The 25,954-nt window shown below is 34.7% G+C and overlaps 1 protein-coding gene across 3 annotated transcripts in view; it reads left to right on the top strand.

Annotated features, from left to right (window-relative positions):
• NBN (nibrin) overlaps nucleotides 1–25,954 on the top strand; it is a 90,962-nt gene that overhangs the window by 45,624 nt on the left and 19,384 nt on the right. For all 3 annotated transcript variants that reach the window (XM_036995409.2, XM_073229804.1, XM_073229802.1), the window contains 6 exons: nucleotides 263–360; nucleotides 5,259–5,388; nucleotides 6,770–7,045; nucleotides 9,482–9,926; nucleotides 18,247–18,315; nucleotides 19,488–19,643. In XM_036995409.2, coding sequence (XP_036851304.2) covers nucleotides 263–360; nucleotides 5,259–5,388; nucleotides 6,770–7,045; nucleotides 9,482–9,926; nucleotides 18,247–18,315; nucleotides 19,488–19,643 — 1,174 coding nt within the window. The remainder of the gene's footprint in view (nucleotides 1–262; nucleotides 361–5,258; nucleotides 5,389–6,769; nucleotides 7,046–9,481; nucleotides 9,927–18,246; nucleotides 18,316–19,487; nucleotides 19,644–25,954) is intronic.

The following is a 25,954-nucleotide window of genomic DNA, read 5'->3' as shown; positions in this document are numbered from 1 at the left end:
TTATTCTGAAAATTGCAGAATTTTAGAACTGGAAGGATCTCGGCCTTTATTTTACTGATTAAATGACTGAGTTACTAAAAGGTGTTCGACTTGTAAAATGTAACTTTGCCCCATTGAATTAGCTAGTACTCTGTTAGAAATTCTCTCCATAATGTGAAATTGCTGTTATCTTTTTAGGGAGGTTAAAATGAAGATCCAACTTGACATCATGGTAATAAAAGTTGTTTTTCAGTATCATCATACTTAAACTGTTTTATTCTAGACAGGGTCTTAGACCTATTCCTGAAGCAGAAATTGGATTGGCAGTTATTTTCATGACTACAGAGAATTACTGTGATCCCCAGGGCCAGCCCAGTACAGGTAATTCAAGCATTATTTTATTGATTCTTTAGCAACTTTATTATGTAAATTGACAGTAGGCTCTTTGTGCATTACTCTTACTAAGGGTGACCATTTTCATTATCTTTAAAAATTCATCCATTCATTCATTCATTATTTAATAAATATGCATTGCTGCCATGTACAGGGAACTGTTCTAAGTGCTGAAGATACCCTAGTAAATAAAGTAAACAAGTTATATATTACTGTGAACTTCATGTTCTGAACGTAAAGATTCAGACAATTGACAAGCAGACACATCTGATAATAACGTTGTTAGGGCCAGGTACAAAGAGAACGCTAAAATAAGATGATATAGTAACTAGGAGTGGGCTGTTTTAGGTAGGTGGTCACAGAGAGTCTCACTGATGGTGTTACATTTGGGCCTCATAAGTCCTGAATGATGAGGAAAGGGGGAATCTGGGTAGCAGAGATGCCAGATAAGAAGAACATATCACAATGGCATTTGTGTGAGGAAAGGATTCTAGGGGTCCAAAATGGAAGTGGGGATATGAGTAGAAACTGTGTAGAGGTCCAGGTGAGAGACAGTCCAATGCCTGGAACTGGGGTAGTAGCAGTGGAGCTTACAGAAAAACGAACAGATTCAGGGTATATTTTGAAACTAGACCCAGCAGAACTTGATAGTGTTCTGCCATGAGTAACTGGGAGGATGCTGATGCCATTTACTGAGATGAAGAGTGCATATTATAGTCATCTCAGTGTTGATTGTCATAAAAATCAATGTTTTAAAAAATAGTCACTATTACCCCTTTGTTATTTAGAACACATTCACCTCATTTTCTTAAAAATAAGATGATGTTGTCATTCATGAAGCTGGTTCCTTTATTCTTATTGCTTTCTTACCTTAGACATTTTTGCATTTATACTCCCTAAAGTACTTCCTATGAGTAACTTTTCTTTGCCTAGCTAACAATGTCCATTCTATGTACTCATATATATTTATTTGCCTCCTGTGTTCTTTCTATAGCTTTTTTTAGCAGTTACTGAACTTTATCTAAAAGACACACTACTACGTCATTGTACACTTCAGCCTTCTGAATGGCTATACTCTGCAACCCTCGTTTATATAGGTTATAAGCATGCTAAGCTAGATTTTGGAAGGAGTTAGCCATCAGAGCCTTATGAGTAATAATAACTGCCATCCCTTGACTTTACACAGCACTTCACATATGTCATCAAAATTTAGTTTACAGAACAGTCCTTTTAAGGTATATGACATCTGCATTTTATACATGAGAGAACTGACATACAGAAACATTAAGAAATTAGCCAGAGGTCACATAGCAAGTAATTTGACTGAAACTGACTATTAAGTCAAAGCTATTATGACATTATTACACTGCCATACAGATTGCATAAATTTTGATATATAACATTTTGAGACATGCTGGCATAGGGGTGACTGGAAGCTGATGTAAAAAGATAGACATTTGATAAAAAGCCTGACAGGCTAGTATTTTTATTATTTGGATAAGAATGTTTATTCACCTAATCTCTTTACATTCTCCCACTGAGTACACTTTGTATTCTTTCGTCTGTATGTAGGTAACTTTCAAATACAAACACTTTATTTTTGAAGTTTCCAGTATGTCCAAATAACTTATTTTGATGGACTTGTGGTATGATGATTATTTCCCAAAAATTCATGACTAACATTCCAGAACTCATTCTTAGAGTCAGGAAGCTAAAGATTCTTCAGCCTCTCTTAGAGAGAGAACTACTTAATGTGGACAAGAAAGCCATATTCTTGGAGAAGCTGTCTGTTAGAAATCTGCATAGCCTTTAGAAATAGCATATGCTAGATATTATTTTACTGACTGTATTTCTGTTAGAGCAAAAAATTCAAAATCCTATCAGTAATTTTAGACTTTAACAACAAAAAAATGTATAAAAGCAGAACCCTTGGGTCTAAGTGAGTAGCTCCCTTTGCTCCAGCCCACCTTGGGACAATTGTCCTTTATCTTTTAGAAAAGTAATTCTTTCAGTAGGTACATGCTTCAGAAACATTTTTAACGTAAATTGACATTCTTCATAGATGAGAATATTGTGGGATGCAGCAGAGGCATCTGGGTCTTTTTGGTTTGTTTAAGCTGGTGTTTTTCCTACAAATTCCAAGAACCACCGGGTTATATTATCTTGGGAAGGACTGAACTAAAGAGGAGCCACCTTATATAAATGACGAGGCACTCAGACTTACAACTTCAGTCATTTTCTATTCTTCCTTTTACATTTAATCAACAAGACCTGACTGAAATCTTCCTTCTGCAGCTTCTTCTCAATAGGTCTGCTACCATCCTTTCTCATAGCATCTACCCTCTTTGAACCTTCCACCTCTTTCTTTCCTGAGTGCTGTTAGAATTGCTTCTTTCATTCCTGTTATTTCAACAACCAAATAACAGAAGGCTGTTATTTGTCCCCAGTAGTGGTTCTGCCTCCATACTCATCTCTACAGTATTTTACTTTGCCACTTGACTCACCTTTCCTTTTCCTAACACCTTTTACTAGTTATATCATTTATAAAATAAATCCTTAAGCCCTTTGTGTAGACTTAATGGGCCTTCAACAATTTAGTTGCAGCCTATTTCCTCCCATCCTCATCTTTTTTTAATACACCTTTCTACATAGTACATGTGCCATATTATTTATGATTTCCACACTCCTTGACCTTGCTCATCATGGCCCCTGTTCCTAGAATGCCTGTACTGCTCTTCAAAATCTGTCTCATTACACAAATGCTCACATCCTTCATGAAGCTTTTTAAATTTATATTCTCTCCTATAACTCTACTCCAAGTCAGAATTTTCTGTTTTCCATACCCCAATAACCTTGTTTTTTGCATTCCAGTTAAAGTTTCTCCCTAGTTTGAAATATATTTAGTTTCCATGCCTCTTTTAGCCACAAGATCGATTTTACTAACTCTTACTAACTTTAGATTGCCTGACAGCACCAGCACAGTACTTGTTTGTAGTAGATAGGAATATTTGCTTAACTGAACTGATGACTCGTATACAGATTATCTTTGCCAGTGTGGAGCAATATAGTTTTATTATCCCCTGTTGGAAATGTACTTATGGCCAGAAAGGCCTTAGAGATCATCTAATCTGTCTTTCTGTTAAAACGTAAGAGATCTCAAGACAGAAAAAGTAAGGTCCTGTAAATACTTCATAGCCAAGCCAATCCTAAAATTCGTTTTTTTTTTTTGATAAACAGACCTTTTGTATTATATCATTTCATATAGAAATAAACTCATAAAGAATGAGTAAAAAAAACTGTATTGTAATTAGTAGAAGTATTTATTTCTTGGGTGTATTCATAGGTAAGTCTATTTAACTTCTAAGGTGTAGACATCTGACTTAGAAACAGTTTTAAGACATAGCCAGTTTTGGGGAGATGGTGAATGCATTTCTCCTTTCCTCCCTTCCTTCTTTTCCTCCTTTGCTTCCATATTCATTCATTTATTTACTAGGAGTTATTTAACAGTTCTTGTATATACCTGTAATTATTCTAAACACTTGAAATAAAGAGATGAGCAGACTAAACCAAATACTTGCCTCCATGATATTTTAGCAAGAACATTGTAAATAATCTTATTATCAACCAGCATCAGTTATTCTGGGTCATTAGATTCAATTTATGAATGTTTCTTTTAGTAATTATATAAGCATTTATAGTTGTTTTGCAAACTTCTGTTCAAGCTATAATGGATTTTAGGGATATGTGTATTTGAGGAAATGCCAGTGAGCTTTGAAGGAGGTCATGTAAGAAAAGTAGAGGAAGTTATTTAAATACCTGAATTTGGAACCAGTAATAAACATTTATTAAGTGTATCCAATGTCATGAGGACCTAATAACTGATAATTTAGGTTAGATACTTAGTAAATGTTAACTAAAAAAATTTACAGTTAACAATTTAATTCCATTAAGTTATTTATATCCACTAGGTACCAACCATTACTTAGAGAATGGAGATAACAGAATAAACAAGATGTATTCTCAAGATTTAAAGAGTAATAAAGGAAATAACAAGTTAACAAGTATAATATAAAGTGATGATAATGGTAACAGTTGTAACACATGCATAGTGCTCACTATATTCCCAGCATTTTTCTAAGCACTGTCCGTATATCAATTCACTTTGCTCTCAAAACAACATATGAGGAAATTATGTTAATTATTCCCATTTTGTAGATGAAGAAACTAAGGCATGAAGAGGTTAAATTACTCAACACAGGTCACACAGCTAGCATTAAATATGTTAAAAGTTTATAGAGTGATGTAAAGGGTGGTATGGGAGCTGAAAGGAGAGGCCCCTAATTCAGTGTGGGAGGCTCGAGAAAAGTATGCAGAAGAATGGCACTTGAATTAAGTGGCTATTCTAGTAAATAAAATGAGGAAGTAATCATGATTTTCTGGAGTAGCCAAAATATTTGTCTTCAACTCTCTTTTCAAAAACTGTATTCCTTCTGAAAATAAAACTCACACTTATTTTGATTTGTGTATACAGTAGGTTAGGTACACTCTGTGGGGAAGAAATGTAGTTTTTTGTTCTAGTGACTTAAAGCACGATTTGAATTATAATTTAAGTTGATTTTAGTTTTATTTAAGTTGATAATACTTCACCATGAAGGATTTGATGTAGTTTTAAATGATTTGGTTGATAAGCTGATCACAGATACCAACAGGCTGCTTGTAAGCTCGTTTATTAGGTACTTGTTGGCTCCACTGACTGAAAACAACTGGGTGTACTGTGTCACCTGCTGAATTCCCTCAGCGTGGCAGGGTCTAACAATTTCAAGTGACCAAATATCCATCTTGTGTCTAGCAGTCTTGATTCTTTCTTTGACTTATGTGATTTGCAGGATTGAAGATGACAACTCCAGGGCCAAGTCTTTCCCAAGGCTTATCAGTCAGTGAAAAACTAAGGCCAAGTGCCCCAGTGGATGCCATGACATATGTAGCTGACACAGAATCAGAGCAAGCAGATACATGGTAAATCTTCATTGTTAATAAACTATTATTATTTTATTAATAAATTAATACAGTATTCAAAAGGCATTCAGTGCCTTTATCAGGTCATCTCTTGGGAGATACATCATGGGAGAGTGGGATACCAGGGGACATATTTTAGGACAGAGATCTTTCTATAAAGGACCAGAGAGTAAATATTTTTGGCTTTGTGGGCCATTGATCTCTGTCACAGCTACCCAGCTCTGCCATGTGACATGAAAGCAGCAATAGACAACAAATAAATGAATGAGTGGGGCATTCCAATAAACGTTCATGTACAAAAACAAGTGGCAGGCCAGATTTTGCCTGTAGAACATAGTTGGCCAATCCTTATGATTAAGTTTTTTTGTTCCTTGCAAATGTGCATAGAAGGCTAAAGAGTTATACCACTTTGTGACTTGTGAAATGTTTGAAATAAATTTGTATTATATGATGTTTCCTGTATTTGAAGAATGCTTACAATTTTGCATATACTTTCTGTATATTTACCTGGCTATCTAAATAATTATGTTTAAAATAATTATGTTTGTTGATAAAGATAATTTTTTAGTGCTTCTCTAGTTGGAGAATTTTTTTTGAGAGCAAGCATAGCTCATTTGTATTTATGAGAATTTTCATTTAAGACAGTATATATTTTTTTAAATAATCCAGAATGATTGTATTAAAAGATACTTAAGATATCACTATATTAGACCATATTTAAATTTTTATTGCACCTATACTTTAAAATGTTGAGGCCAAATACAGCTTTTTAAAGAGAAGCTATTAATGTCTTAAAAGTCACTTGAATGACAGCCTTGTTTTTCTGTGAAGTAAAAGTAGCAAAGGTAGTACATACTTAATCCTGCATTGTAGAAGGCTCTGTGTGTGTTTAAAATATTTTTCTGGTAATCTAGAACAATAGAGACTATCATCTGGCTGGGGTATAACTGATCAGTTCATCTAAAGTGACTTAAACATGTGATACATACTATACTAGAATGATGGAGATTGTTTTTTTCTGATTTCCCATTTTTCAAAATTTTTTCTTTGCATAGAAATAATTTAAAAATCTTAAAGCAAAATTATCACCTAGTTTAATTTGTAATAGGTTACTAGGTTGATATTCCAAGTGTGTTTGACAGTGTTCATAGTAGAGCATGCCTGATGTGATGTAGGTGATGAAGGAAAGTATCATTCATCTTCACGGAGCTTTGATGACAAAGGAGCTACTTTCTTAGGAGAGTAAAATGTATTTGTTGAATTATTTAAAAATGACTATGTTCTTAAAGCTGTATTACATTAGTACTACTTTAAAGATTTTGTTTCTGGAAAATTGCTGTAAACTTAATTGTTTACCTTGCATTCTTTTCTTTTGCTACAGTATGGATTTGAGTGAAAGGCCAGAAGGAATCAAAATCTCCAGAATGGAAGAAAAATTCAGATTGCCTTCTCAAAAAACATTCACTGCAAAGGAACCCTCCAAAATAAGCTCTAACAATAATAATAATGTAGTGTCAAATACTCTGGTAAGGATGAAAATCCCAAACTATCAGCTTTCACCAACTAAACTCCCAGATGTAAATAAAAGTAGAGATCAGGCTTTTCAGCAGAAGACCAACTCCATCAAGAATTACTTTCAGACGTCTACCAAAAAAAGGTATATTTTAAGTTATAACTCTGTCTCTTAAAAATATTAATGTTATATGATTGTAGAATGACATTTAGTCTGTGCTCTGCTTAAATATGCTTCTTTGGAAAGCTGTGACACGGTGACCTTATTATCTCTCAAAGATATCCAAATCTGTTCCTTCACTAAGGTCATTAGATTCTCCCTCATCTTTTTTGTTGTATACCTTAGTTTATGTGTTGTTTCATTTGCCACACTTTCCCACACCTGAGTTCTTTCTGCCCAGCTGTTCCCACTTCTCTTGATCTCTCTAGGACCATACGTTACAAATAATGCTCTCAGAAATCTTCTGCATCTGTGGATGTTTTATTGCCCTTGTCTAGCTTGGATTAACACATAGTCTACAGGCACACACCTGATCATCTACATTTGCTCTCTTACAACACTAAACTATGCTTTCTACCTTTATCTTGTATCTACCTACCACTTCAGCATTTTATTAAAAATAATAATAATAAAGAGAGAAATGTGGTATCCACATATAAATCAAGTATAAAAATCAAACGAATATTCATATTTGAACTGTTTATAGTTCATAATGCATGATCAAAACCAAAAGCCTTTGTGATGAATGCCCTTGTATGTTCACCATGTAACTTATTCACTATGTAAGAATTTGTTCTCCATGTAAGAACTTGTTCGTTATGCTTCAGAAGATTGGAGACTGATGAAAATTAGGCTTGGGGTGGATTAATGATTGTGCATTGAGCATTGACCCCCCTATACAGAATTTTATTGTGGTTAACAACCATTTGATCAATAAATATGAGAGATGCCCTCACAAAAAAAAAAAAAAGTACATACTTCCAATTGTAAAATAAATAAGTAACCAGGATGTAATGTATAGCATAAGGAATATAGTCAAAATATTGTAACAACTTGGTATGGTGATAGCTGGTACCTAGAATTGTCATGTATATAAATGTTAAATCACTGTGTTGTACACCTGAAACTAATGTAATACTGTGTGTCAACAAATAATGCTCTCAGTTTCTGTCACCTTTAATATCTTCTGGATCCTTTTCTTGTGTATTCAGCTCTAGCTCACTTCTATTTTTTAAAACCTTGTCTTAGTTTCTCCTTCTTGCCACTGCCTTTTGTCTTTTACAATCACTTTTAAAACATCTCAAAAAAGATGGTTGTTATTGCTCTCATTTCTGGATGAAATATTTCATGTTTACATGACAACTTTGAAAGTATCCATTGATACAGTTGCCATCTCCGGTGGTCTTTTGGTTAACATTCAGTTCTTGTAGTCCTCTGTCCTCCTTGTAGTCTTTTCTCAGTTTTATGGTAGTACCTTGTCTTGGTTCATTTGTCTGTCTGACTTTCCCCTTAATCACCTTGAGGACTTGAGGACTTCTTTTCTTCCTGCTACTGCACCTTCAGGGTTTCCTCCTTACTTTATTACAAATGATCAGTGTATTTGTTCCTAACTTATCCTTTAAGCTTCATTTCTGTTTTCCCATAGGAGTTTTCTGCGGTTTTCCCAAAAATAAGGCCTAAAACCTTTTCTCCCCTGTCACTTAGTCAAAATCTTGGACTTTTTATTGTATATTTGTCAGTAGTTCACTTAGTCAAAATCTTGGACTTTTTATTCTCTGCCTCCCCAAAATAGTAGTGTTGATTCTTACTTTCAGTGTTTGATTCTTCCCTTTCCATGTGTTTGTGTTGTCAGCTCTCTAGTTCAAACTCTGACCACCGAAATTATTACAAAAACTTCTTAATCAGTCTTTCCAGTATCCTGACATTAGATTACTATTATTAAAATATCACCTTGACTGTTCTACTTTAGCATGAATCCAGTAAACTCCTGGAGAGCAGACACCCAAGTTTTTGTATCCCCTATGGGCCTTAGTAGAGTTTAAATGAATGAAGTATTCAGTACTTAATGAATGAAATAGTATTGTAGAGAATGCTCTTAGTCATATATTCATATTTTAGTTGTAGTGCATAGGCTATGCTATATTTCTGGATTTACCTACTCTGTCTTAATCTTGAATCCAACTCTCATTAACCCATCAGCTTATATTCCTAGAGTAATATTTCCCTGGGCATAAACTCCTTACATTATAAAGTAAGCTTTTGTTTCCTGTCAACAAGTCGTTTATATTTTTGTATTTTTCTACCTTTTCCCTCCATACCGATCTATCAACTACTGCTGCTTCAGCAGAAAAGATAGACATCTTTTATTATTTTAGCATAGGGTTGATTAGTCCTGTCAAAATGATAGAGTATGAATTATGTGCTGTTTTCAGATGTCTGTTTTTTATTTCCAGTGACATTGTTAATTAATAAAATCAAGAATATTGTGAATTAAATGGGGGAAAGGTGAATATTGCCAATCGAAAAAATTACTTAGCTGTGTTCGTTTTTTGTTTCCTTCTCTCCTTTTCTAAATCTAAGGGAAAGGGATGAAGAAAATCAAGGAATTTCTTCATCTAAATCAGCAAGAATAGAAATGTCCTGTTCTCTTTTAGAACCAACACAACCTGCTACACCCTCAATATGGAAAAATAAGGAGCAGCATCTATCTCAGAATGAGCCTACTGGAAAAAAAACAGAGAACTTATTTACAGATACAGATTTAAAATCCACTGTGAACAATTCTGCCAATAAATCTCTTTCTATGGAAAAACCAAGATCCGAAAAAAGAAAAGAAATTGATGATTTGGTCATAGAAAATGAAGTATTGGAACAGTTATTCAAGAACACAAAGCCAGAGTTAGAAATTGCAGTGAAAGTTCCAAAACAAGAGGATGCTGTCAATATTAGAAAAAGACCAAGATTAGAAATAGAAAGAAATGGCATTTTTAATGATGAAGTAATACCAAAAAGGAACGAAGTATCTGTAAGTACAATTTTTTTTAATGAGAAGTATTGCAAATAGAAACTTAGAATGTTAAAAAGTACTTCAGGTATTGGTATTGATGTGTGAGCACCCATTATGTTTTCTTTGTGCAAAACAGTTTCTTTAACATCCAGTATTAAGTATAAGAATTTGTTGGGGGTTTAGGTGAATGTTAAAAACACAGTTATTTCTTGATAGTAAATAATAAATGACAACAAGTAAAAACTATCATTCATGATTGTTTTAATAGATTTCTAGGCTGTACAATGTATTATATCAGACATTTTGGCCATGATGATAAGATTAGGAGATGCCTTAATAGAGTAAACAGCACAGAAAGATGAAGATGTTAGTAAAATAAAGTATCTACTAATAAATTAGTTTAAAACATATGTAACATCACTAGCAATTTTTATTTTCATTTTGATCTTTAATGTTCTATCCTGTTTTCTTGAATGTTAATCATTTTTCCTTACCCACTTTGACCTAAACTCTTAAGAAAACTCTTAAGATTATTTCATATTTTACGCATCAGTAAGTTGCCTATGTAGATGGCTGCTAGATAAGTACAGGGCTAAATAAAAGGATAAGGATTAAGTAATTGGAAGGTACTACTGTCAGTAAGCATTTGTTGAGAACTTAGTGTCTATCAAGCACTATGTAAATCAGTAAGTACTATTGAAAAAACAAAGTTTATGTTCTATTTATTCTATTTATTGGCTTCTTCATACGAGGGAGGGAATCCTCATTATTTATTTCTTGAGTGACTCCTGATGCCCTTTTGTGGACAAGTTGCATCAGACTCACCTGTGAGCTTTTTAAAAATATAAGTTCTGGGACCAAAGCCCCAGAGATCCAGATTTCAGTACATCCAATTTTTTTTCCAGAAAAAGTTCCCTCATTGTATTAACAATTCCTTTGGTTTTGTTTAAAAATTAAAAATCAGTGTTTAAATAAGATGTTTTATTTTTGTGTTGTTTTTTTCCCTATAAAAGAAGCCCAAATTTAGGTAACCAAAGCTGCTTGGCAGTTCTATGAGATAAATTTCCTAAGTGTCTCTCTTTCTGTTAAAGAGATGGCACCTCTAGCCATCATGTCATCTTTTCAGGGAGGAAGAACAAAGTGGAGAAGAGACTGGGTAAAAGCCTTTCTACTTGAGTTCCTTACCACTTTTCAAGGAGCTTCCTCAGAAACCACACTTTGGTTCTTGACCAGATTTTAGTCATGGGGCTGTGCCACTCCATCTCTCACCGTCAGTCTGTGAGAGTCTGGAAAATGTTTTAAGCTTGGCACATTGCCATTCCTAACAAACTTAGAGTTGTATTAGCAGGGAGGAAAGAGAACAGATGCTGAGATATCTTTTAGCCAGATTGAGAACTTCCTCAACAGAGAGTCCTTTATGCACTGTTAAATCTTTGACAGGTTTAAGATTAGCTGTTTCTTTACAAGGAGATTGATTGAACCAAGTGTTTTAATATATCCTGTAAGTCATTTCTGTAGCAGTTTGCACTATAGCGGAGAGCTACTTAAGTTGTTTAATGTAGCATTTGATGAAATCCAAGGGTTTATTTCCTAAGTGTACTAAATTTACAGCTCTTTATAAAGATACATGTATCTTCTTGCATTATGAATTTACATTGTCAGTTTAGCTACAGATTGTTCCAGACTGTACTGTGTTCAAGTTACTTAGTATTACAAATATTTAGTCTTTAGGAAGTTAGGGCCTATTTATATTATTTTGGCCATGTCTTTGCAAATGCATTACCCTTGTGGTACTCTTTCCTCTTGTTTTTATTTCTGATTTTTTCTGATATGATTTTATTTTATTTCTCTGGTTGTCTTATACTATTACATACTTTAATCTTTTTTTTAATAGCTTTTTTTCCCCCTTAAATTTTATTTGAGATTGGTCCACTGCTTACAGTGGCTACAGTTCTGAATGGTTGTGGTTTTACCCATAGAACTCTTTGATTCATCCTGTGTGCCTGCTAATTGATCTTCCTAAATACCTACTTCGCACATTCTTCAATGTCTCATGTTACCTAAGGAATTGGGCGTTAGACTGGGAAGGATAAGAAGTGAGCACCGTACACCAATGATATAGGAACCATTAAACAGTCTTTTGTGGACCTGAAAAGACTTGGCATTTAATGGCCAGGGTTTACATCAATATAGTGCTATCAGGGGATATAATTATTTTGTTCTATGGTTGTGTAGCATAATTTCCTTTGCCCTTATATTACTGTTTCAGAATTTATGATGTCCTAATAAATATGCTCCCTCCTGGAGAGGGAATAGCAATTTGTGGCACATTTTTGCATGTACTAAAAATGGTAGATTGTAAAACTGCCATTTTCTGTTTTGGGATTTGAATATAGATTCTAGCACATCTGTAAAATTTCCTAGAAACTGAAATAGAAAGTTGTTGGCTAGATACTCCTGCTAGGAGTATATCGTAATATAAATGACAGCTGTGCCTGAGTTTTGGCTTTTGAATTTCACAGTCTTCATAAAATACAAACATAAGTCAGCATCCTTGTTAACATTCTTCTTCTTAATAGCACCCACTGTCTACAGAATATCTCTTCTTCACCTCATTTAACCCTCCTATTCTAAATTAAGGTTTCCTCCTCTTATAACCATAGCAACTCTCAAAGCACAATACTAATAGCTACCACTTGCTAGATACCGTCATTCTATTTACAGTAACCCTGCAGGGAAGTGGTACTATCTGCATGAACAGATCAGGAAATTGACAGTGGGAGATGTTAAGTAACTCGCCAAAGTCACTGAGCTGGGTATTGATGCTAGGATAAAAACACAGATCTGTCCTGTGTTTATAATAGCATAATAAGTGAGTTAAGTTAGACAGTTAGATACTAAACAAATTTCCCTTGAATCTTTGGTAACCACAAATCCAAAGCCTACAATGGCAATAAGTACATATCTATCAATAATCAGCCTAAATATAAATGGACTGAATGCACCAATCAAAAGACAAGTTACAGAATGAATAAAAAAGCAAGACCCATCTGTATGCTGCCTACAAGAGACTCACTTTAAACACAAAGACATACACAAACTAAAAGTGAATGGATGGAAAAGATATTTCATGCAAACAATAGGGAGAGAAAAACAAGTGTTGCATTACTTGTATCAGACAAAATAGACTTCAAAACAAAGAAAGTAACAAGAGACAAAGAAGGACATTACATAATGATAAAGGGGTCAGTCCAACAAGAGGATACAACCAGTATAAATATCTATGCACCCAACATAGGAGCACCTACATATGTGAAACAAATACTAACAATTAAAGGAAGAAATAGAATGCAATGCATTCATTTTAGGAGACTTCAACACACCACTCACTCCAAAGGACAGATCAACCAGACAGAGAAGACACAGAGGCATTGAACAACACATTAGAACAGATGGACCTAACAGACATCTATAAAACATTCCACCCAAAAGTAAGATACACATTCTTCTCAAGTGCACATGGAACATTTTCCAGAATACACCACATACTAGGCCACAAAAAGAGCCTCAGTAAATTCAAAAAGATTGAAATTGTACCAACTAACTTCTCAGATCACAAAGATATAAAACTAGAAATAAATTGAACAAAGAAAACAAAAAGGCTCACAAACACATGCTTAACAACACTCTCCTAAATAATCAATGGCTCAAAGAGATCAAGCAATATATGGAGAGAAATTAAACAACAGCACAATGCCCCAACTTCTGTGGGACACTGCAAAGGCAGTTCTAAGAGGAAAGTATATAGCAATCCAGGCATATTTAAAGGAGGAAGAACAATCCCAAATGAATAGTCTAAATTCACAGTTATTGAAACTGGAAAAAGAAGAACAAATGAGGCCCAAAGTCAGCAGAAGGAGGGACATAATAAAGATCAGACAAGAAATAAATAAAATTGAGAAAAATGAAACAACAGGAAAAAATAATGAAACCAAGAGCTGGTTCTTTGAGAAAATAAACAAAATAGATAAATCCCTAGCCAGACTTATTAAGAGAAAAAGAGAATCTACACACACAAACAGAATCAGAAATGAGAAAGGAAAAATCACGATGGACCCCACAGAAATACAAAGAATTATGAGAGAATACTATGAAAAATTATATGCTAACAAACTGGATAACCTAGAAGAAATGGACAACTTTCTAGAAAAAAACAACCTTCCAAGGCTGACCAAGGAAGAAACAAGATCTGAACAGACCAGTTACCAGCAGTGAAATTGAATCGGTAATCAAAAAACTTACCAAGAACAAAATCCCGGACCAGAAGAATTCACCACTGAATTTTATCAGACATTTAGAGAAGACATAATACCCATTCTCATTAAAGTTTTCCAAAAAATAGAAGAGGAGGGAATAATTCCAAACTCATTCTACAAAAACCAGGCAAAGACACCCCAAAAAAAGAAAATTACAGACCAGTATCCCTGATGAACATAGAGACAAAAATCCACAGCAAAATACTAGCAAACCAAATTCAAAAGTATATCAAGATGATCATACACCATGATCAAAAGGGATTCATCCCAGGCATGTAAGGATGATACAACATTCGAAAATCCATCAATATCATCCACCACATCATCAAAAAGAAGGACAAAAACCACATGATCATCTCCATAGATGATGAAAAAGCATTCGATAAAGTTCAACATTCATTCATGATAAAAACTCTCAACAAAATGGGTATAGAGGGCTAGTACCTCAACATAATAAAGACCATATATGACAAACCCACAGCCAACATTATACTTAACAGTGAGAAGCCGAAAGCTTTTCCTCTTAAGATCGGGAACAAGACAAAGATGGCGATTCTCCCTACTTTTCTTCAACATAGTACTGGTGGTTCTAGCCACGGCAATTAGACAACACAAAGAAATAAAAGGCATCCAGATTGGCAAGGTAGAAGTCAAACCGTCACTGTTTGCAAATGACATGATATTGTACATAAAAAATCCTAAAGAATCCACTCCAAAACTACTAGAATTAATACCTGAATTCAGCAAAGTTGCAGGATACAAAATTAATACACAGAAATCTGTTGCATTCCTAAACACTAATGATTAACTAGCAGAAAGATAAATCAGGAAAACAGTTCTATTCACAGTTGCATCAAAAAGAATAAAATACCTAGGAATAAACCTAACCAGGGAAGTGAAAGACCTATACCCTGAAAACTACAAACACTCATGAGACAAATTAAAGAAGATACCAATAAATGGAAACACATCCGTGCTCATGGATAGGAAGAATTAATATTGTCAAATGGTCATCCTGCCTAATGCAATCTACAGATTCAATGCAATCCCTATCAAAATACCAACAGCATTCTTCAACAAACTGGAACAAATAGTTTTAAAATTCATATGGAACCACAAAAGACCCCGAATAGCCAAAGCAATCCTGAGAAGGAAGAATAAAGCAGGGGAGATCTCACTTCCCAACTTCAAGCTCTACTACAAAGCCACAGTAATTAAGACAATTTGGTATTGGCACAAGAACACACCCACAGACTAGTGGAACAGAATAGAGAGTCCAGATATTACCCCAAACATATATGGTCAATTAGTATATGATAAAGGAGCCATGGACATACAATGGGGAAATGACAGCCTCTTCAACAGCTGGTATTGGCAAAACTGGACAGCTACATGTAAGAGAATGAAACTGGATCATTGTCTAACCCCATATACAAAAGTAAATTTGAAATGGATCAAAGACCTGAATGTAAGTCATGAAGCCATAAAACTCTTAGAAAAAAATAGGCAAAAATCTCTTGGACATAAACATCAGCGACTTCTTCATGAACATATCTACCCGGGCAAGGGAAACAAAACAAAAATGAACAAGTGGGACTATATCAAGCTGAAAAGCTTCTGTACAGCAAAGGACACCACCAATAGAACAAAAGGGCATCCTAAAGTATTGGAGAATATATTCATAAATGACATATCCTATAAGGGGTTGACATCCAAAATATATAAAGAGCTCATGAGCCTCAACAAACAGAAGCAATAATCCAATTAAAAAATAGGCAGAGGATCTGAACAGACACTTCTCCAAAGAAAAAATTCAGATGGCCAACAGGCACATGAAAAGATGCTCCACATTGCACATTGCTAATCATCAGAGAAATGCAAATTAAAACCACAATGAGATATCACCTCACACCAGTTAGAATGGCCAACATTCAAAAGACAGACAACAACAAATGTTGGTAAGGATGTGGAGAAAGGGGAACCCTCCTACACTGCTGGTGGAATGTAAATTAGTTCAACCATTGTGGAAAGCAAAATGGAGATTCCTCAGAAAACTAAAAAATAGAAATACCATTTGACCCAGGAATTCCACTCCTAGGAATTTACGCTAAGAATGCAGGAGCCCAGTTTCAAGAAGACATATGCACCCATATATTTATCATAACACTATTTACAATAGCCAAGAAATGGAAGCAACCTAAGTGTCCATCAGTAGATGAATGGATAAAGAAGATGTGGCACATATATACAATGGAATATTATTTATCCATAAGAAGAAAACAAATCCTACCATTTGCAGTAACATGGATGGAGGTAGAGGGTATTATAATAAGTGAAATAATTCAGGTGGAGAAAGACAAGTACCAAATGATTTCACTCACTGTGGAGTATAACAGCAAAGCAAAAACTGAAGGAACAAAAAGCAGCCGACTCACAGAATCCAAGAATGGAATAACAGTTACCAAAGGGAAAGGTAGTGGGGATGATGGGTGGGAAGCGAGGGAGAAGGGGAATAAGGGTCATTACGATTAGCACACATAATGTGGTGGGGGTGGCGGGCCATGGGGAAGGCAGTATAGCACAGAGAAGACAAGTAGTGACTCTACAGCATCTTACTATGCTGATGGACAGTGACTGTAATGGGTATGTGCTGGGGGCTTGATAATGGGAGAATCTAGTAACTGCAATGTTGCTCATATAATTGTATGTTAACTATACCAAAATAAAAAGTTGTACCAATAAGTAATTGGTTTACAATTAATAAAGGCATAAAATGGAAAAGAAAAAGAAAAGGTCTGCCCTAATATTTTGGCTGTTCCTTTTGTCAGCATTCTCAGAATGTCATTCATTCATTCATTTAGTTACACTAGGCTGTGGGCATACTAACAGGAAAGAGAGTCTGAGAGAATAGCTTCAATAGATGCCTTTCAAAGGTAGAATTTCCAGGACTTGCTGACTTAATCAATATGAGAAATGGAGAGGAAAGACTATGGGATAATTTCCAAGCTTATTGCCCAAGTGTCTGGGTGCATTATAGTTTGATTCTCTAACACAGGAAATAAAAACTTGCTCAAGAGGCTGAGCAAGTTTGAGGGAGTAGGCCAGGGAGAAGGTGTGGGGAATAAAATGTTCTGATTGTGATAACAACTTCCAGTGAGTGATTTATACGAAAGTACTCAGTAAACAGGCACATGAGAGGCTTGGAATATACCTTTTTATTCTTACTATTGGTAAATAAGAACATTAATTGTCTTGAGTCCTTAAGCAAACAAAAAGCGTATTTGTTTTCTGTTCTTTCCAATTCACTTATTAAATAATTTTTCTGAATTTTTATTAACCAAATCATTGGAAATTTGATGTAAAACGATATGCCCCCTATTGTCTCCAAAGACATTGTAGTTTTACTGAAAGTATTGGAAAGCTATTTGTATAATATGCTTTTGTCTAGAACATGGTCTCAATATATGGATGTGAAGAATAGTGTATATACAAGGCAGTCTCCAGTTTATTACAGATAATACTTGAAAAATTTAACTTTTTTCTTGGTTTAAGGGTGAAAAGTCACTTCTACACATAAATTTAGATAGAATCCTTTAAAAGTGTTTTTATTTTTGACTGAAAATAACCACGAAGAAATATGGAAAATAAAGATAAACAGTAATTTGATTATCCTGTTGTCTTCAGATAACTAATAATTGAGATACTTTGTTTTTCACATCTTATTTTGCAAACTTGGAATCAATGCAAATGTATAGCTACTTTTTATTTACTTATATTATCACTTTTCATATTGTTAAAAATTCTTTAAGTATGCAACTTCTATGAATTTAGATTTCTTCCAGTTCTTTGCTCTTGTAACTCGTACTACAATCTATTTTTCTACATATATTTCTATTCTCATCTCATAGTTTCTCTAGAAAAGTTACTGGAAAGTCAAATAACTGGGTCAAGAGCATGAATATGTCTAAGGTTTTCAGAAAGAAACCATTTTATAACTCCTGTGAACAATATTTGTTTCTTAGGAAGAAGATGAAATTGGGAAGAAATGTGAGCTCAAGAAAGATTCATTATGGTCAACTAAAGAACTCTCTGTGAGGAAATTTATATTTATTTTATCTTTATAAAGATTTGACTTCCAGAGCATCATCATCTCATCAGTTTCTGTCGATTTACATTCTTAGGGTTAATATTTTTCTTTCTGTAATTTTGGTCTACTTTGTAATTTGCTTGTTCTGGAAATGCATAGGTGGTATTAATATAGTGGTACAGCAAAAAGAATATGGAGAAAAGCCTGAGTGTAATTCCCTGCCCTCTACCCTAGAGGTAGGTGACCTTCAAGTCTTTACATTTATGAACCCCAAGTCTTTTGTTTAGAAAATGAGATTGACATTTCCTAATAGGATTGTTGTTTATATCAGATTGAGTAATGGATGTGAAATAATTGTAAATCTAAAACTGAATACAAAAGAATTAGGTAATTGTTATTTTATTGGAATTCCTGATTACATTCTGTTATTATCAGATGAACCTTTTATTTTGACTTTTTCATTATTTTTTTCTCTCCATGTTTTTATCTTAGTCATGTTAGCAACTTCTCTATAAATGCATAGTAAAGCAGTTTAAAAACTAAGGTAGTCAACCAGCTGTAGCAATGTTGGTATGTAACTAGTTAAAAGTAACTGAAAAAGAATTTCATCTAGCAACTGAGTCTTCAGGTTGATTTACTATTATTCTGGAAGTAAAAAGTGGCTTTCAGTTAATAAGGTAGTGTGTCAGAATTAATGATAAATTTTTTTTAATTGTCAAAAATAGTAAAAGAAATAAATTACTGAAAATCCAAGGGTACATGAGAACTTGTAGGACAAATTGTAAAATAATGTCATTGAACAGTTTTATTGGAAAGCAGTCATTACTGAGATTTCTCACCAAGAAAACATATATATAAGAAAATAAATTCTTTATTGAGATGGTATTTATTAGATTAGGCTTCTAAATTAAATATATGATAGCGTTTTTAGCCGTCTGTCATAAGATGAGTTGAATTATAAATATTTCTAAAGTTACAGATTGCTTGAGTAAATAATTTTCTGATTTTGAAATAGATATGATTTGATTACAAATGCAAAGTTCAGGTACCAGAAATGAACCTTTTTTTATTATTTTTTCATGTATTTGAACTTCTTTTCTGTGGACCCCTAAATGACAAGTAATTTTCCTTTTCCTTCTTATTTCTTCTTGTCTATCCACCTTAATCCCATTTAAGAACAATGATGAACTTTTGGATGATGGTCAGATGCTTCCAAGGAAGGTGTTACTGACTGAGTTTAGATCACTGGTGGTCAATAACTCTACCTCCAGAAATGCATCCAGTGTAAGTGATGATTATGGTCAGCTAAAGAACTTCAAGAAATTCAAAAAGGTATGTATTCCTACCTTTTCAGGTAGGAAGGGAGTATTTGAAATGCTTTTAGAAATACTATTGATGCTAAATAGTAATAAAAGCATTCATGTTGAAAACTGATGCTATTTCTTCCGCTTAAAAACAGTTAAAAATTTCTCGAGAAGGACATGAATTATGAATATATGGAACACCTAGAATGAAACAAACTTCATGAAGACTGAATTCTTTAAAGGGTGCTCTTTACCTGGTTCTCCCTACCTTAAGCAGCAGGCCTTTGGCTGTATTGACTGGGTCCTCCTCCCCGTTCTTAATATTGATCTATGACTACCTGAAGGAATTCTTTAACTCGACTTTGTGAAGATAACAGATTGTTGAAAGTAATTGAGTACATTAAATTACGAAAACTAGGCATTTTATTATTACCTGTATTTGAAGAAAAAAATGTAAATACGTATACTGAATATTACCATCAGTCCTGAGTTGCACCTCCTTTAGGAACCGATAAGATACGTATTTTATCAGTGTAGTTAAAACAGTATTTCTGATACCATCTCTATTCTTTTGCTGTCTGTTCTGGGATATTTGCTTCTTACACCATACCTACCATTGATTGCTAACTTTTGCTTATGCATTTGATTAGAATACAGTAATTCTTTCAAAAATGATTTCTTTGAAAGACTGCTTTTCTCTGGAACATGATCTGTATGATTCTTTATGTGACAATGAAGTGATGTAGCTTTTTCTCTCTAATGTGAGCTACCATTAACTTTCCTTTGTTAAATTCGTTTTCTGCCTGCTGTGACAATGTCTAAAGGCTTCTGAACTCCAAGAAGAATCTCATCTACTTGGAATGGAAGATGGAAATATCTCCTCCTTACACAGCACCCACTTACTCTTTCCCACCCAACAGCTATGGCTCATGAATAGCACAAGGGCATGGTTCCTTCATGTTCAGTATCATGTTACAAAAATCTCATTGTTAAATCAAAATTCAAAAGACATACTATTTTTTTATTAAGGTGAGCAAAGAAAAGCAATATTCACTGTTGGCACAGAAAAGGTGAAGTATAAAATAGTACACACTTCTGGAAAGTAGTTTGGAAAATTTTTTAACTCTTAAAAATAGTAATATCCTTGACGAAGGAATTTCTTTGAGAATATAAAAGAAATTCAAACTAAAATTTTTATAGAAAGATCTTGAACTGGATTGCCTCTAGTGAAAGAATTTGTCCGAGTTTTTCTTTATACACCCCAATGACGTGGCTCTATTTGTACTTTTTAAGTACTTTTAAATGCTGTTAAATGATGAAAACTAATTTGAAATTCCCTTTCCATTTTATATATTGAAATTTTTCAAATATTTCCCATAAATATTAAGGATTTATTATGTACTCAATACAGTATTAGCAGTGTGCTTACATGCATTTTCACATTTTTTTAGCATCTCTTTGTAAACAATTAAAATTTCAATTAAGAGTATAGACTGTTAGTCTCTAATATCTCTTAGTTGGGGTATCTATAAATTTTTGGAAGCTTTGAGACTTAAATTTTCTTTAAATACTAGAAAGAGCTTAAACTTTGAAATCTTTCTTTGTTTTTTGTTTTTTTTAGCCACCAATGGCCATGGTTACCTGCCATTTATTTATTTTTTTATTAAAATATCATTGATATACAACCCTGTGATGGTTCACATAAACAATACTGTGGTTTCAACATTCATGCATATTATAAAGTCCCCCCACCCCCACCCCATTGCAATCACTCCATCAGCATAAGATGCTATAGAGTCATTACTTGTTTTCTCCATGCTGTATTGCCTTCCCCGTGACCTACCTTTAATGTGAGTGCTAATTATAATGTCCCTTAACCCTTAATCCCCTTCTCCTGCCCTTCACAGTCCCTTTCCTTTGGTAACTACTAATCCCTTTTTGGAGACTGAGTCTGCTGCTGTTTTGTTCCTTCAGTTTTGCTTTGTCGTTATACTCCACAAATGAGTGAAATCATTTGGTACTTGTCTTTCTCCACCTGGCTGATTTGACTGAGCATAATACCTTCTAGTTCGATCCATGTTGTTGCAAATGGTAGGATTTGTTTTCTGTCTTTTTTTTTTTTATTAAGGTATTATTGATACATACTCTTATGAAGGTTTTACATGAAAAAACAATGTGGTTACTACATTCTCCCATATTACGAAGTTCCCACCCATACCCCAATGCAGTCACTGTCACTGCAGCGTAGTACGATGCCACAGATTCACTGTTTGCCTTCTCTGTGCTATACTGTTCTCCCCGTGACCCCCACACCGTATGTACTAAACAGAATACCCCTCAATGCCCATCTCCCTCTCCACCCATCCTCCCACACCCCTTCCCTTTGGTAACCACTAGTCCTTTCTTGGAGTCTGTGAGTCTGCTGCTGTTTTGTTCCTTCAGTTTTGCTTCATTGTTATACTCCGCAAATGAGGGAAATCATTTGGCACTTGTCTTTCTCTGCCTGGCTTATTTCACTGAGCACTATATCCTCCAGCTCCATCCATGTTGTTGCAAATGTTAGGATTTGTTTATTATGACTGAATACTATTCCATTGTGTATATGTATCATGTCTTCTTCTTCCATTCATCTACTGATGAACACTTAAGTTGCTTCCATATCTTGGCTATTGTAAATAATGCTGCAATAAACACAGGGGTGCATGTGTCTTTTTGAGTCTGAGAAGTTGTATTCTTTGGGTAAATTCCAAGAAGTGGGATTCCCGGGTCAAATGGTATTTCTATTTTTAGTTTTTTGAAGAACCTCCATATTGATTTCCACAATGGTTGAACTAGCTTCCATTCCCACCAGCAGTATAGGAGGATTCCCCTTTCTCTGCATCCTTGCCAGGATTTGTTGTTCTTAGTCTTTTCAATGCTGGCCATCCTTACTGGTGTGAGGTGGTATCTCATTGTGGTTTTAATTTGCATTTCCCTGATGATGAGTGATGTGGAGCATCTTTTCATGTGTCTGTTGGCCATCTGAGTTTCTTCTTTGGAGAATTGTCTCTTCATATCCTCCTCCCATTTTTTAATTGGGTTATTTGCTTTTTGGGTGTTGAGGCATGTGAGTTCTCTATATATGTCATTTACGAAGATATTCTCGCATACTGTAGGATGCCTTTTTGTTCTGTTGATGGTGTCCTTTTCCATACAGAAACTTTTTGATTTGATGTAGTCCCATGTGTTCATTGTTACTTTTGTTTCTGTTGTCTGAGGAGATTGCTCAGAAAAAAGTTGCTTGTGTTTATATTCAGGAGATTTTTGCCTGTTTTCTTCTAAGAGTTCAGTGGTTTCATGACTTACATTCAGGTCTTTGATCCATTTCGAATTTACTTTTGTGTATGGAGTTAGACAATAATCCAGTTTCATTCTCTTCCATGTAGCTGTCCAGTTTTGCCAACACCAGTTGTTGAAGAGGCTGCCATTTCTCCATCGTATATCCATGGCTCCTTTATCATATATTAATTGACTATATCTGTGTGGGTTTATATCTGGGCTATCTGTTCTATTCCATTGATCTATCATTCTGTTCTTGTGCTAATACCATACTGTTTTTATTACTGTGGCTTTGTAGTAGAGCTTGAAGTAACAGCCTGATTCCCCCAGCTTTGTTCTTCTGTCTCAGGATTGCTTTGGCTATTCAGGGTCTTTTTTGGTTCCATATGAATTTTAGAACTATTTATTCTAGTTTGTTGAAGAATTCTGTTGGTATTTTGACAGAGAGTGCAACGAATCTGTAAACTGCTTTAGGCAGGGTTCCCATTTTGACAATATTAATTCTTCCTATCCATGAGCACAGGATGTATTTTCTTTTATTGATGTTTCCTTTAATTTGTCTCATGTGTGTCTTGTAGTTTTTAGGTAGTAGGTGTTTCACTTCCTTGGTTAGGTTTATTCCTAAGTATTTTATTCTTTTTGATGCATTTATGAATGGAGTTGTTTTTCTGATTTCTCTTTCCGCTAGGTCATCATTAGTATATAGGAATGGAACAGATTGCTGTATATTGATTTTGTATCCTGTAACTTAGCTGAATTCAGTTATTAGTTCTATTAGTTTTTTGGTGGAGTGTTTAGGGTTTTTTATGTATAATATCAGGTCATCTGAAAACAGTGACAGTTTAAGTTCTTCCTTGCCAGTCTGGATGCCTTTTATTTCTTTGTGTTGTCTGATTGCCGTGGATAGGATCTCCAGTACTCTGTTGAATAGAAGTGGGAAAAGTGGGCATGCTTGTCTTGTTCCCTTTCTTAGAGGAAAAGTTGTCAGCTTTTCACTTTTAAGTGTGATGCTGGCTGTGGGTTTGTCATATATGGCCTTTATTATATTGATGTACTTGTCCTCTATACCCATTTTCTTGAGAGTTTTTATCATGAATGGATGTTGAATTTTGTCTAATGATTTTTCGGCATCTATGGATATGATCATATGGTTTTTGTCCTTCTTTTTGATGATGTGGATGATGATGATGATGTATTTTCAAATATTGTACAACCCTCACATCCCTGGAATAAATCCTACTTGATAATGATTTATTTCTTTTTGATGTATTTTTGAATTTGGTTTGCTAATATTTTGTTGAGGATTTTTGCCTCTATGTTCATTAAGGATATTGGTCTATAATTTTCTTTTTTGTGGTGTCTTTGCTTGGTTTTGGTATTAGAGTGATGCTGGCCTCATAGAGTGAGTTTGGAATTGGTCCCTCCTCTACTACTCTTTGGAAAACTTTAAGGACAATGGGTATTAGGTCTTTCTAAATGTTTGAAAAAATTCGCAGGCAAGTTATCTGGTCCAGGAGTTTTCTTCTCAGGTAGTTCTTTAATTACCAATTCAATTCTTTTTTTTTTTTTTTAATTTTTTATTGAGGTACTATTGATATAGACTCTTATGAAGGTTTCACATGAAAAAACAATGTGGTTACTATATTTACCCATATTATCAAGTCCCCACCCATACCCCAACACAGTCACTGTCCATCAGTGCAGCAAGATGCCACAGGTTCACTATGTGCCTTCTCTGTGCTACACTGTTCTCTCTGTGATCCCCCACACCATGCATACTAAGCATAATAACCCTCAATCCCCTTCTCCCTCCCTCCGCACCCAGTCTCCCACACCCCTCCCCTTTGGTAACCACTAGGTCATTCTTGGAGATTCTGAGTCTGCTGCCATTTTGTTCCTTCAGTTTTGCTTCACTGTTATACTCCACAAATGAGGGAAATCATTTGGCATTTGTCTTTCTCCACCTGGCTGTTTCACTGAGCATAATGTCCTCCAATTACATCCACGTTGTTGCAAATGGTAGGATTTGTTTCTTTTGTTATGGCTGAATAGTATTCCATTGTGTATATGTACCACATCTTCTTTATCCATTCATCTACTGATGGACACTTAGGTTGCTTCCCTATCTTGGCTATTGTAAAAAGTGCTGCAATAAACATAGGGGTTTATATGTCTTTTTGAATCTGAGAAGTTGTATTCTTTGGATAAATTCAAAGGAGTGGGATTCCTGGGTCAAATGCTATTTCTATTTTTAGTTTTTTGAGGATCCTCCATATTGCTTTCCACAATGGTTAAACTAGCTTACGTTCCCACCAGCAGTGTAGGAGTGTTCACCTTTCTCTGCATCCTTGCCAGGATTTGTTGTTCTTAATTTTTTCAATGCTGGCCATCTTTACTGGTGTGAGGTGATATCTCGTTGTGGTTTCAATTTGCATTTCCCTGATGATTAGTGATGTGAAACATATTGTCTTGTGTCTTTTTGGCCATCTGAATTTCTTCTTTGGAGAACTGTCTCTTTATATCCTCTGCCCATTTCTTAATTGGGTTATTTGCTTTTTCGGTGTTGAGGCATGTAAGTTCTTTATATATTTTGGATGTTAACTCCTTGTAGGATATGCTATTTAAAAATATAGTCTCCCATACTGTAGGATGCCTTTTTGTTCTGTCGATGGTGTCCTTTGCTGTACAGAAACTTTTTGTTTGATGTAGTCCCATGAGTTCCTTTTTGCTTTTGTTTCCCTTTCTTGAGGAGATGTGTTCCGGAAGAAGGTACTCATGCTTATATTCAGGAGATGTTTGCCTATGTTGTCTTCTAAGAGTTTTATGGTTTCATGACTTACATTCAAGTCTAATCCATTTCGAGTTGACTTGTGTGAATGGGGTTAGACAATAATCCAGTTTCATTCTCTTGCATGTAGCTGTCCAGTTTTGCCAACACCAGCTGTTGAAGAGTCTGTCATTTCCCCATTGTATGTCCATGGCTCCTTTATCATATATTAATTGACCATATATGGTTGGGTT

This window comes from Manis javanica, chromosome 2 (genome assembly GCF_040802235.1).
Source record: "Manis javanica isolate MJ-LG chromosome 2, MJ_LKY, whole genome shotgun sequence".
Classification (NCBI taxonomy): Eukaryota; Metazoa; Chordata; class Mammalia; order Pholidota; family Manidae; genus Manis; species Manis javanica.
This window is presented reverse-complemented; position numbering and strand designations above follow the sequence as displayed.